Raw genomic sequence first — 14961 nt, forward strand, 5'->3', positions numbered from 1 at the left:
GTGTGACCTGGCAGCACTGGTCACGAATTTCATTTTAGCCATTAAGTTTCTGATATTTAATATTTATGTGGGATTTTTTTTAACATTGTTAATACGTGGGGAACGGCCGTTGGGTGGTAAATCCTCTTACAGTCATATTAACCTCCACCGACCACAACCCTACCGGTACTTCATTCTCACACCCGACCGCACCACATCCGAGACTCTAGAACAACGGACTTCTAGAAATTAGGTTTTTCCACGGAAGAAATTTCAGCATGTCAACATCAATCGTAATACACCAACTGGCCCAACCAAAACCGCAGAAAGAGGAATCCCTTATAGAGCTAAATTAGTGATATAAATATATGTAGGTTTTTTATCATCTTTTCCACCGATATCTATAGTAGAATGTTCAGAAGGATTTGGGTTTCACCAATTCAATTTGTTAAGCCGCCGGAACCGCCCACATCTGTTAGAGGGAGCACTCTGGATTAGCTTCTCTGTTACAATTGCAAATCAGCAATAATAATATATAGATCGGCCCTTACTTCACGTATTATTATAGATGGCGCTGTCAGAGCCTCTTGCGCTTGCAGAACAAAAGCTGCAGGCTGTTTTTCGTTTTTTGTATTGTGTTAAAATCAGGTTAGAGCGTTTAGCAGTGCGTATGTTGAATGGAGTGACTGCATTTTCCGAATTAAACCCAGCGTTGGCATTGATAGCAATCTACGTGTTTTGCACGGGCATGGGTTGCACCATGTGTTTTATGATGGGTTTCTTGGATCTGGTGGCGGGGACACATAACTTGAAAGCAGTTATGGGAGGGTTAAATAGGCATGTCCTCAACGCATTGCAGCAGCTCAACGGGCTGCTTGCCCTCCTTTTTGGATTCTGCGCCCTGCTGGGTATGCTGAATATTAATGTTATTCACAGCCGCTCCAGAATCCGTGGATACAAGATACGTGAGCCGGCTCGCCGAACTAAGATTATCAAAGCGCTGCCCAAAACGAGGTATGGAAGGCTAAGGAAAAGGGACGATGATGATGATGGAAACAGGAATGATCCCTCTTCGTGTGCTATCTGTTTGGGGTGTATTGAGCAGGAGGATGGGGTCCGCATTCTTCCCAACTGCAAGCATTATTTCCATATTTCCTGCATTGATCGTTGGCTTCTGCTGTGCCCCAAGAACTCTTCATGTCCCCTTTGCAGAGCCAGCGTTCTTGGCGAATGATATTCAGTTATTGGAAACACGAAAACACATTGACTAGTTCAAAATTGCGAGCTGGAGTCATTTTCTACGCAGTTTTGGGTGATTGATTTTCCTTTAATACTCCATGGACATTTTTCCCAGGCTTATTAGGCTGGGAAATGATTATGTGTAAAATATTAAGCCGGAGTCTAATGATTATGTTTATGAGTGATTTTTATAAATTTGAGTAAAAATTGTTAAAATTCATAATTTCAGGGGTTTTAAAAGTTTTTTATAGTGTTAAATTTATATTCACCATCAAAAACATGATTCAAACAAGATTTTTGGATTTTTTTTTTTTACTTTTAACGACAATTCTTCCACCTCCAAGAATGGCTCCAAATATTAAATTTTATTTTAAATAAATAAAAATTATAATGATTTGACGTACGCCTAAACTGTCTCACAGACCGTTCTGAGAAGACAAAGGAGTCGTCTAATGAGGCGGAGGAATTGCCTGGAGGGCTAATCTGCGCAAAAAATATTCAAAAGATCTTCAAAAGATCTTGTAGAGGCAGCATTTGAATTGTATTTTTGATGGTGGAAATGGATTCAGCACCATCAAAAACTTTTAAGACAGGTAAAATTTTGAAGTTTAACAACTATAACTTGGATTTACAAAAATCCTTGCCGAATATTCTAAATATAACCAGAATTTCCATAACTTTCTGAGCAACTTCTCCGCCCTATTATACTATCCGGAAAATAAATGAATGGTGTGAAATGAAAACGTGGATGATACGGAACGTTTTAAATCTACAAACACTCGCACATTTATTACCCGTTTAAAGAAACAATCATCTTTGAAATTCAAGTTTAAACGTCCAACATAATATTAAAAAATTACAATCTCATTTCATCTTAAAAAAGCGATCAACGAACTCAAGATCACAAGAAGAAGCTGGCAAGTTAAGGATATTTGGTCTAATTTTCCTGTGGGGCTATAAGATGAGCGTTTTTTTCAAGGGGCTATTTGATAGAGCGTTTTCTTTCGAGACATATGGCATACTTGGTCCAATTTTCCTGTGCGGCTATTTGATGGAGCGTTTTTTTTTTCCAGAACATGTGACAAGGGTAGTTATAGTTATTATGCCTGCACACGCTCTACATTTTTGCTAGTCGAGCGGAGTTGGATGAAATAATAGAAGCGGAGCACTTGGCTTTGTGGCGAGTATTTTTTTATGCCAAGTGGCTTGAATTAGAGATGGATATTTTGGGACACTCAAAAGTAGGAGGATCACTTTCTCCTATATTTATAAAGAAAGGGATTAAATTGATTATTTTAATTTTCAAGAGGATTATTTTCTTTTATGTATATAGAGAATAAAATCAAGTAGCAGATGGATTGTTAGAGGAAGATGTTTCATGGAGCTGGGTTTTTATTTTTTAAGCTTTTTGATAATAATATAAGAGAAAATATGGTTGACTTATTTCCAATTAATTAATATGGTTCATTTTCCGGAATTATTAGATAAGCTTATATAGTCATAGATTGGGAATTATTTACTCACTGTTGATCTAGGTATATTGTAACTGTTTTTATTTAATGAAAGTATGGATATTGTAACTTTTTTTTATTTAATAAAAGTATGTTATCTTTTCTTCTTAAAATTTTTTATCAAAATCTCAAATAGAAGTATATTAAAAACTAATAAAGCAAATCTCAATAGTTAACCAGGAAGGATAATCTTATCATTTAGAATGCAAAATATTTTGCAATTATGCATTAATTTTCATGTTAAGAAAATTGATAATATGCATTCCTTTCAATTTTGATGTAAATAAATTATTAAATTATTTAAATACTTTAAAATTGGATTATTTTAATAGAATATTAAAGCTTTGGTTAATTTTTTACATATATCCCGGATGCGGGTGCTACGTCGCATCACATGGAAGAGCCACTTGCCACGGAGGGGAGGTCACGCGACAGACGGAGATCTTTATGGCCCCTCGCCGCCAACTCCACAGGCCGGGCATTGCAGTTCATCAGCCTTAATGAAGGTGCAGGGAACATTGAAGGGTTAGATGGCCGCATTCAATGCGGGAGAATTCCGACGGAATGTGGAAGGCAATAAGAATTGCAGAATGGGGGCAGACGCTGCTCAGTGCGATGGTGTATATGCCCAGAATTCGAAGCAGAGCGGTGTTATTGTCGATTTGGGGGAGGCTGGCAAGCTGCTGGTCCTCCCTGGTTCTTGCCTGCGCGCATTTGTGTGTTGCCTGGAGCCGAATTGGAGGAGAATTCTGCCTAAGAAGGAAGCTGCTGGAAGTATGGTGCGAGAGAGGATGCCGTGCAGAAGAGGAAGGGGCTCAGGGCGTGGCAGCTCCTCTCGCTCGCCTGCAGCAAACACTCATCACCACTGCTGTTGTTGTTACTGTCATCGACGTGTGGGAGCTTCCCCTATTCAGGCAAGCCATTTTGTGGAGGCTGGAGGGTCCAACAATGGCGAGCCAAGGCTACCTGCGTTTGGCTCGGTTATTTTCACGTTGGGCAATTCCAGGGATAATGCGGGTATCAACGCCCACATATCCGTTCTGTTCACCAGGGTCCCTGAGGAAAATGTGGAGGGTCTGCCGAGGCCCCTTGCAGTGGAAAATCCCATGGAAAACGAGGGAGGAATTCAACAATCCCTTGCAGGGGAAATTCTGTCGGAGCATGGAGGAAGGCGGCAACAGTCTCTGGCGGAAGAAATTCGGGTGGTTGACAAAGGAAAGCGTCCACTGGGTGAGGCTTCAAGCTCGGGGGGCAACTCACTGCTGGAGCCCCACCATACATCAAGTCGTGCGCGTGAACCTGAATTGCCAGCCTTCATGGATGGACTACCCGAGGGACAAGGATGGGCGTGGATTCGGGAGGCTGAGCCAGAGGAAGCTGAGCCTGAGGAAGCTGCGACCGAGGAATAGGCCCATGTGGCACTCTCACGTTCTTCCAGGAAGCATTTGGGATCGTGGACGGTTTAGTGATCTTTCCTGTTGTCTTGTGTCTTACATTGCTGGTCTCCTGTTCAATGTCGTTGGACTCTTGTCTTATGCTGTTTCTTGTTTACTTCTATGATATGGATAGCAGTTTCTCTGTTTTGGGACATAAGCGCATTCCCTGTAGAAGTCTGAGTCATATAGCCTTCGAATTCTGCCCCTGCGTGGGTTCTTCAGAAATGTTTAGGATCTTTTTGTTAGTTGATGCACTGGTCAATACTGGAAACATCACCAGGTGCAAGTGTTTTTGGAATCTGTTACAGCTGCCCATGGAGTCACCGTTGGAAATGGGCAGCTAGTTCTCTCGAATGTAAGTTTCAGCTGTACATATTAATACAAAAGTAGGTAGTGTTGCTTAGAAAAAAAAAAATTTTACATATTTAATTTATAAATATTTTTAATTATTTAAATTGATATAGTTTATAACAAGGGCTACATAGTAGCTAGTACTTTCTGCTTAGCTTAAATATAGCTTAATTAAACTAAAAAAAAATAAAGACAGGAAGACATACAGATTTATCTATGTAAATTTTCGTTATTATTAATGTAAAATTTTGAACTAATTTACAAAAAAAGACATAAAGACTTTATCACAAAAACAAAACAACTAATAAAATACTGTATTGTATTTGATTAACTAATATTGTTTATATTAACAATTATACACTTTAAATATATTATTTAAATATATATTTATGTGTTTTATTTTTTATTAATATATATAATTTTTTATAATTAAATTTATTAAAATATGTTTTTAATATGATAATAAGTCATCCTAAATTGAAAATATAGAGAAAAACACTAAAAGTCATGAAAATGGAAATAATAGAAAAAAATAAGAAAATAAAAATATAATAAAACTAAAAATTAAAAATTAGTAACTATTAGAAATGGAAGTTACTAAACAACCCATAATAAGACCTCAACCAATCATCTTACAAATAAATAAATTTAAATAATAATAATAAATAACAAAAATTGAATTCCCAATATTAAACTATGCATAAACAACAATTTTTTTTTGGTGAAAGGAAAACTAATACTCAATCAAAGAAAAAACAATGCTTAATACCATAATAATAATATATTTTTATAATATAATCATGTTAGATAATTATTTGATGTTTAAGTTTATGTTATTTTTACTACTAAAATCTATAAAAGTGTATTTTTTCAATCAAAATAAATCGGCAATCTTCATTCATCCATCTTGGTCAATTAAATTCTTCACTCGTACTCATCATTTAGATTCCTGTTAATGTAATGCTGTTTCCATTTATAACTTGCACCTAACTACTCTACTTCATTCTCTTCCATATTCAATATTCTTTTGGATAAAACTCATCTCTTTCCCTATTGTTGGACTATATTATTAGGTAATAAACAAAATCAAATAATAAATTCTATTAATAATTTTTTATATCTACACTAATAAAAATAAATTACAGCTTAATACAGGAGAGATATTATAACATTATAAGTAATAAATAAATAGATAATATAAATTTAAATATATAAAAAAGTAATAAAAAAAGTTAAAACTTATTTTATAATTTTTATTAATACTATATCATTAATTTAAATAACATTCGATAATTTCAATCTCACAATGCAAATTTCAACGGAGAAATATATGCTAACCGCTCAAGGAAATAATGGAAAGCTCAAAAAACCGTAATAATTGGTTTATATTCTGACAAAGCAAATAATTCCAATAAGACTCCCTTTGGAATTTATTAAATAAACCAATGATGTCCCCACATACCCATAATGCACCACATATAGATAATATACCATCCACACATTAACTTCCTCATGAAACAATACTCGTATGGTATAGGGGCATTCATATGTATTAAATACCATCGAGACTACTCACAGATCAGCTTCCTCATGAAACATGAAACAATATTCCTATATTATAGGGATATAGGGGTATTTATATGGGCAATTATTTATTTTTAATGATAAATATAAAAATTATTAATATATAATTAAATATTATTCTTTATGATATTAGTCTTATAAAATTATTAAATACTAAGAGATGAAATTTCTTGAAATGTAAAATTTTTTAAGTGTTTGTGTTCTCTTTTATTTGTGATAAGTTTATATATATATATATTAAGTATTGTATTACCTATGTTATTATTTTTATAAGACTTAATGATTTAATCTTTGCTTGTAATTATTTAAGTTACAACAATGGCCATGAAGCCAAGAGTAAGTTTGAACGATTAGATGACAAGTGTAAACATTCATGTGCATATTATATATTATTTTTTAGAAAAATTATGGGAACTTGAGTAGTTAGGTTGTTCTGTTGTCATAACTTTTAAAGTAGTTGGCGCCCTAGGTTGTGGGCAGTTCTTATTTCAGACCCTATAGCAATATTAATGCAGTCTGATATGGGGCCGATATAACATGATACAATATGCCGCGCGGTGATGAGAGAGCAAAAAAAAAATAATGGCGTGTTGTATCGTGTTATATCGGCCCCAGAGAGCAAAAAATAGCGGCGTGTTGTATCGTATGGCGTGTTGTATCGTGTTATATCGCCCCCAGAGAGCAAAAAAATAGCAGTGTTGTATCTTCTTATATCGACCCCATGTCAAACCGCATTAATATTGCTATAAGGTCTGAAATAGGAATCCCCTAGGAATTTCAGATGAATCAGTGAGAAAGATATTGAAAATCGTACATGTCTTTATAAATTCTGATTTTATCTCTATGAGGGAGTCCACTTTCTAAGGTTTTTTCTTGGGGCGGGAGATGGTGTGTTACTATTGACGATGACACGCTGAAATTTCCATGGTGGAAAATTTTAATTTCTAGAAGGCGGGGTGTTCTAGAGTCTGGGGTGGGGTCTGAGAATGAAGTGACAGGCAGGGTTGAAGTCGTTGGAGGTTGAGATGACTGTAAGTAGATTCACTTCTCTGCATACCTATTTTCAATAAAGCACAACTAAATAGTAAACAACAAATATTAGAACCCACATAAATAGTAAATGACAAAAGTAATGTATCGTGAATATTAATAAAAGTAGTGGTAATCTCCATAATTCTACTTCTAAATGAGATAGTTTCGATTTTTAGTTTTAGATTATTTTTAATTAAAATTTCATAAAAAAATTGAAATTAATAATATAAATGGTGGAATTGATCGTACGGTAAGATCCCTATTTATTTATTTCGTGGAAAATGTACTGATCGAACTGAGATAACAGGAGGTGGATTTTGAAGCCCGCATCGTAGGAAGTGGCAACTAATATTTAACAGGTTATAAGTGTATTAATACGGAGGGGTTTGTATGTTTACCATTAGATTTAAATTTGTTTAAATTTAATAATAATATACTGTATTAATGAGTCTATATACAAGTGTGGCGGTTGTAAGAGCTCAGATGTTCTTGAAGCGAAGAAAGAAAAATACGAAATTGAAGGTGCGTAAGCTAACTCGCGACCTACCCCCACCTAAACAAAATATATATATATATATATATATATATATAATATTAACCTTGAAATATTCAAAATACAAATATTTCACATTCGAATAACACTGACCCAGCCGATTCATGGAGTTACCTGATAAGTCAACACTATTAATTTCTGATTGTCGGATACTGCGGTAAACACAAATCCCTGCGACTTTGTAAATGGCAGCAATGATGTCACGTTCTTTTAATAGCAAGCCATAGACTGGACTTTCCTTGAATTACAAGTTTGAACAAAAGTCCTTTTCCTTAAATAAATTTTATACATCTTTGTATATAAGAATCGAACACATAATATGAACATCTTTACCAAGAATAGAGATGTACATTTTTATAACGCCTTTAACATTTTTTTTTGAAAGTTCGAACAAAACGGTTCAACATGTGGTTCATAATCCGTTTTGTCAAAATTTAAATCCGTATTGTATTTATAGAATGAATACATAAATAAATTTTCATCACAATTTTTATAAAATGAATAAATAAATATTTTTTTTGCAATTTTATAAAATAAATAAACAAATATATATATTTTTAGCATTTTTTTGGAGTGAATATTTTAATGAACCGAGAGTTTATTTTACAGTCCATTATAATGTGTCACGCTGTCTCATCATAATTTGCTCATGTCTACCGAAACAAAATTTTAAAAAAATCTTAAAAAAAATAAATTAATTAAATAATTATACAAAACATTTAAAGAATGTCTACTCATAAAAAATATTGTAAGTGAAGAAATTGGATCCCTCTTGGCTCATGTTACATCCGTATTTTTGATATCTTACATTGAATATTTTTTTATATACAATATTAAAATGTTTTAATCTAGCAATTTATTTCTATATATAGATATATATGAAGTTGATATTGACATAAATTAGTTAAGATGGATCTTCACATAGTTTTATTCAAATCTCTTGTTAAAATATTTCTAAAAAGTATAAGATATAAACATCTTAATCATAAATTTTTTTATTTATATAATTTTTTTTATTATAGTTGACTTTATTTTTCTATTTCGAACATAATTTCTATTTTTTATTTTTATTTTAAAGCGGTATGGATGGACAGACAAACTTACATATCCCCTAGGCTAATTGAGAGAATTTGTAAGTTTGTATGTGCATCTGTGCCCCTTTAAAATAAAAATAAAAGATAAACTTATGTTCTAAATAGAAAAACAATGTTGGCTATAGTTCAAAAAAATGAATCAAGTAAACAAAAATGCATGAATGAGATGTTTAAATCTTATACTTTTCAAACATATTTCGAGAATAAATTTAAATAAACTATTTGAAGATCTATGTTAACTAATTTATGTTGATATCAAGTTTTTATATATATATCTAATTTTTATGGTTAAAATTTTATTTGGTCTTATATATACATTATTTAGCATTCAAAAATACAATTAAAATAATGAAAAATAACATATTGTATTTTACACTCTAAAATAGTTTTCATGTAACGAAATTTGATCCCTCTCAGCTCAGATTAGATTAGTACTTACATGGATATACCGATATATATATATATATATATATATATATATAATTGAATTTAGGCTTCTGTGATCCATATATTGAAAAGTAAGGAAACTTTAGCTAAACATCACATCATTAGAGTTTTGTGGACGCGTTTTGAACCATCCAATGTGGTTCATTATCAACAAAACTCTGATAATATGGTGTTTACAAAAAATTCTCTTAATATATATATATATATATATATATATAATTTATTTTTTTTAAATTTTCAAACAAAATAAGAATATGTGTTTTTAATATAAAATTAATATAAAGAACGGTCGTAAATAGATTATAGATTATTTTAATATATATAGTTAAGTAATATTCATATGTATTTGTCCATGGGGGTTTGGATAGACATTTTGATGTGAAGTCACTCGTTAAATTCCCCCCACCCGATGCGGTGATATATTGGATATGATGAAGATGTGGTCATGCCAAGCTTCCAAAAAAATATTCACATGTATTTAAAAATATATTAATAGCAATAAAATTCATTTAAATGCACACAATATGATTCATAAATAAAATATTTGAATTATCTTATTAAATAAAATATTTCCATGTCAACTATGCATATATCATGGTTAAACAAACTATGTAGATAATTTTGTTTAAAATATAGCAAAAATTTGTTAGATTTGAAAATTTAAGTTGTGTGTTTTATATAATCCAAGTTCTATCAAAGCTAAAAAGATCAAATCATTTAAGGTGCAATTTTGTTTTTATGAAATTTTATACTCTAAACAAAAATTCCACCACATGAAATTTCATTGTTTCCAAAATTCAATAAATCAAAAAATCAAATCATTTAAAGTGCAATTTTATTTTTATAAAATTTTACACCTACATAAAAATTCCACTCATGAAATTTCAATAAATCAATCATTACAATAAATCTATATTTTTTTTTTTCTCCGTAAAACTGATCTATTTATATTACAAAAAAGTCAAAAATGTTACAAAAATTACAGCTAGGCCAAAGCCCTGTTTCTTCAACGAAGATCATATACATTACTTCCATGCTGAGAGGAGCGACACATAACAAACTGAGACCGACACGTAACATGCTGTGACCGACACGAAGAGTTCCAGAGATGACACGGTGGATGATGGACAACATGGTGAACATGATGGACGACGCGTGGACTGAAACTATGGCGATATGGACAGAGATTACCGTCCTGAGCTAGATGACAGAAATGCAAAGAACTGAAAATGAAAAGGTCAGAGGAATTCATCCCTTGCTTCCCAGACTTGGCGAGTGCAGCGCTAATCTTCATCCGTGGAATGCGGCTCATCAGAAGCAGGTCCCTTGAGATTTTCCGCAGCTCCCTTGCCCTTGTCTGAGCTTCGTTGCACAGGCTCCCTACCCGGACTCGAGCTTCTGCGAACAGGTTCGCTGGGGCCAGCTTCATCCTTCTGGACCGGGCGCGTGAAATCCACAGTGGGAGTCTCCATATCGACCCGCGGAACTGTCACCGTGTCCATGCACCCCCGAACACTGCTGCAATGCTCCACAGTAACAGACACTATGAGAGTATTGTTAGCAAAGGCACAGGGAATTCTGTAGCGAATGGCCGGATGTTCCGCATGGCCACACTCCGGCATACCCCAACAATTGCCTCTGGCATTACGGCCTGGAGGCCTGTTTTGCTCAGAGATGATTTCAAGTGTAGACGAAGGAGAGATTTCAGGCCTCTGGGAGCCTGAGCGCCCTCGAGACATGCCTCTGCGACTGCACATCCTAAGTCGCTCCCTCGGCATATGGCTATGGCCTGCCTCTCCAGCAATACCTCCAGAATCCCAAGCAATTACCCACTCCTCTGGATTGTCAGAATCCCAAGCAATTACCCACTCGACTGGTTTGTGATTCATCTAAGCGGTAAGGATGGCCTCCTTATTAACCGCCTTGCTCCTCGTATGTTGCAGCGCATTGAATGGCGCCTGCAACTCCCTGTACATTCCTCCAACGCTCCTCTGCTCCAGACGAGACAGCCAAACGACATTCCCATCCCCCCGAGACATTGCGAAAATACCAATTGCATCGCCTTCCGGCGAATTTAAGGTTCGAGCAGTTTGGCATGGCGTGGCCTGTCCGGGCTGCCAGAGGCCCATGTGACAAGCCACATGCCTCTTAACTGCCTCAACACGCGGCATGGGCGGTGATGTCACCCGCATCCGGGAACAATAAATCTATATTAATATAATAGGAAAAAAATATTTAATTATATATTAATAATTTTTATATTCATCATTATGTAAGTCCATATCAATGCTCCTTATCCTACAACAATATTGTTTCATACCGAAGTTAATTTGTGACAAATATCAATGTTATTTAGAATCTATTTCTGATGCATTATGGTTTAGTGGAGGAGATCATGTGTCTAGTGCTATTTTAGAATATAAACCCGTTATTGTAAGTTCTAAACCTTTCACATTTTCTTTGAGTTGTTAATATATCCTTGTCTATTTCAATTTAGCTTGTGACATTTTGAAACATCTTAGTATATAATAAATTAAATATTTGGAATTAAGGAATTTTATATATATATATATATAATAATAAAAATAAAATATATATATATATTTGTTTGTTTATTTTTAGTTATCTAATAACACTTTTTTCTTAGAAGTGGTAAAAAAATTTATTAACCTAAAATACAAGTCACTATTAATAAAAGTCAATGCAACCTAACAAACCCTATGATACACTACAATTTTTAATAAGAATTTTGATGAATCATATGTTGAACATATTTCCTTGAAAATCAATCTAGACTATTAATTAAAGATATTTTGAATGTAAAAATAAAAAGAAAACATCCTTATGAAAAATCTAAATGATCATTGTGGGTGATAACTTTTAGTGATTAAAATTGATGACTGACTATCATTAATTTAATTGGGGAAGGAAACATACACTTTCATAGATTTTAATAATAAAAAATCACAAAAACTTAAATATTAGATTATATTAAATTATTATCCAACTTCATTATAGACATAAAATTATATCACTATTATTATGATAATAAATTATATAAAATTAAATAATTAAAAAATATTTATAACTTTTATATATATAAAAGCTAGTGACAAAAACATTATCATATCATTAAAATAATCTAATTTTCAAATATTTAATTAATTTTGTTGATTTGTTTACCGGGAAAATAGTTGGAAATTTATATTACATATTTACGCCGAAAGGCATTTTCTTTGTTGGCTTTGGGTGAACAACCACTTTTCACCTTGGCTAATCAAAAGCGTCTATTATCGTCGTTCCCTCCACTTAAAAATTAACATCTGCCTCGCGATCAGATAGATTTAGGTTATGTAAATAGAGAGGGTAAGTGGCTTCTCACTCGTTTCCCTCAATTTTATTGCAGTTCGGAGCACCCAGACCAGTTTATCAACTGGAAGAGAATTTACCATATGAAAAAGATAGGTTCAGGAAATAGAAAATATCCCTGAGTGTATGGAGATGGGAAATGAAAGTGCGATAAGTAAACGAACCTAGAACTATGAAATAAAATGCATTGAACTACATCTTTCTCAAGCACCCAAGGTTAGTAGTGACAACTCGGAGTTGCAAGCCTACCATGTCCAGTACTTCGTCATAGTTACCCAAGTTGATGATATCCTTCTTCACCTATGCACGCTATGGAGAATTTCGACTCTGAAGGCAAGGTCTCGAAGTGGAGACTTCGGATTGCAAGTTGCGCATAGGTGACGTGGTGCGATGATAAGGGACATTATGGAGAAGTTACGGAGGAAGGTTTGGCTCTTCCCGCCATGATTTACTAGAACGGTGTCTCTACAACGGGCATTGTTTCTACAAGAGCCCATGGGAGCGATCTCTTGGGCAGAGGGAGTGGTGTTTTTGACAACATTTTTGAGCTAAAAGGGAAAATGCTATGATTATATGTGACAATGTGTTATCAATCTTCCAGTTTCATGGCTTTCGTCAGTGGTACTTAGCTTCAGCTTCAGGGGATAATGGTGAAATGACCTAGCTTATTCTCCATAATAAGGGAATCTCCATAAGAGTGTTCCTGTAAATTAATGTTGAAAGGGATTTTTGGTTTATTAATAAGATTTTTGTTTCTGCCATAATGCTTGTAAGGGATTTAATGGGTTTGGATTTTAACCTTTTGCAAAAATAATGGTCTTAATGTTACTGACATGGATTTCAGGGTCATTGATAGTATTTGAAGTTGTGTTATGGATTTCTTGATGGTATTTTGCATGGTGCGATGTCTACTTGGGTTAAATATAAGTGGTTGGGTTGTTCTGAAATTTCATCACCTTTTTTTAATGTAGATATCAAGGCGTTAATTCAGAGATTCTACATCATTATCCAAGCAACAATGGAAAGAAGCCCCTTGTGAAATCAACCCAAGAATGACCTTTGTATGTGGTTCAATATCCAACTCAGTTGGACCTAAAACTAGAAGAATTTGAAAAGGCAGTGTTGTAGGCACAGGAGGAGCAGGTGAAACCAAAAGTTGTGGGGATCTTGGGTGTAGGCGAGATCAGAAAAATGAAATTGGCCAAAGCATTCTTCAACTTTAGCAACTCAAAGTACAATGAATATGCCTTTATAATCAATGTTAGGGAAATGTCTCTAAATGTTCTAATAAGTAATCTCATTGAAGGCTTGAAACTTGGAAATATAGAAACTGAGTATCCAGAGGAAGGTATTCTAACGCATCCCTTATCATGTCACACTCATATAGTCTTAGATGATGTAAATGATATAAATCAACGAGAATCACTTTTTACAGTTAAGTGTTTCCTTAGCTCTAAAAGTTTGATTTTGCTTACATCGCGTGACAAGAATGTCTTGGAAAGCGAAGAACTGTTAGAGGGATCCCTTTATTATTTGAAGGGACTAAGTATCCCACAATCCAAACAAGTCTTCTATTCCTATGCTTTTAATCAACCACATGCACTACCAGAATTTGCAGATTTGGTAGATCGGTTTGTTAGAGTGTGTGGTGGATTGCCGCTATCATTGAAAGTGGTGGGTGCACTATTTTATGGACAAAAATATGATTACTGGGAAGATCGATTGGTTCGAATTCAAAGAAATTTTCCTAAGGAGATAGAGGGTTGTTTTAGAATAAGTTATGACTCACTTGAGGAAAATGATAAGTCAATATTCTTAGATATTGCTTGTTTCTTCATAGGACAAGACAAAGATAAAGCTATCAGGATATGGGGTAATGTTGGGCTTCAAAATCTGCAGGACAAGTGTCTGTTAGATGTGGACACTGAAAATAAAATAAATATGCATGATCATATTAGGGATCTTGGAAGAAAAATTGCCAAGGAAGTAATACCCCTTAGTATTTGGGGTTCGACAACCAATATCACTGATGATTTGTTACAGCGATCCTCACATGTAAGTACTTCGACAATCCAAACCTTTTTCTTAGGTTTAATTAAATTTTAAGCTTTAAATTTTCTTGTTTCATGAAAAAGTTAGATTGGTTCACTATAGAATCTTTTTTCTTGATCAAATGAACAGGTAATATATGAGGTTAGCATAATTAGTATGGTTAGTTCCTCCCTTAATTTCTTCACGGATATACATATTGACCTTTCAAATACCCCGAAATCACAACTATCATAGATTAGTTTGGTTAGTTCTTCCCCTGATTTCTTGACAGATAAACATCTTGACCTTCTAAATACCCCGATTTCACAAATATA

The 14961-nt window shown here is 33.9% G+C and overlaps 1 protein-coding gene across 1 annotated transcript; it reads left to right on the forward strand.

The window, feature by feature from the left end:
• Window positions 1-386: 386 nt before the first annotated feature.
• LOC149236826 (uncharacterized) lies at window positions 387-1370 on the forward strand. The gene has a single exon (XM_089461628.1). The coding sequence runs from the start codon at window positions 548-550 to the stop codon at window positions 1211-1213; it is 666 nt and encodes a 221-aa protein (XP_089317754.1). The 5' UTR covers window positions 387-547; the 3' UTR covers window positions 1214-1370.
• The last annotated feature ends 13591 nt before the right edge of the window (window positions 1371-14961 follow it).

Source organism: Pinus tabuliformis, chromosome 8, assembly GCF_031772625.1.
Source record: "Pinus tabuliformis cultivar Carrire ecotype Pingquan chromosome 8, CPIR1, whole genome shotgun sequence".
Lineage (NCBI taxonomy): Eukaryota > Viridiplantae > Streptophyta > Pinopsida > Pinales > Pinaceae > Pinus > Pinus tabuliformis.

Excerpts from the sequence above, each read along its gene's own strand:
- LOC149236826 (XM_089461628.1), top strand. The coding sequence starts at position 548 with ATGGCGCTGTCAGAGCCTCTTGCGCTTGCAGAACAAAAGCTGCAGGCT.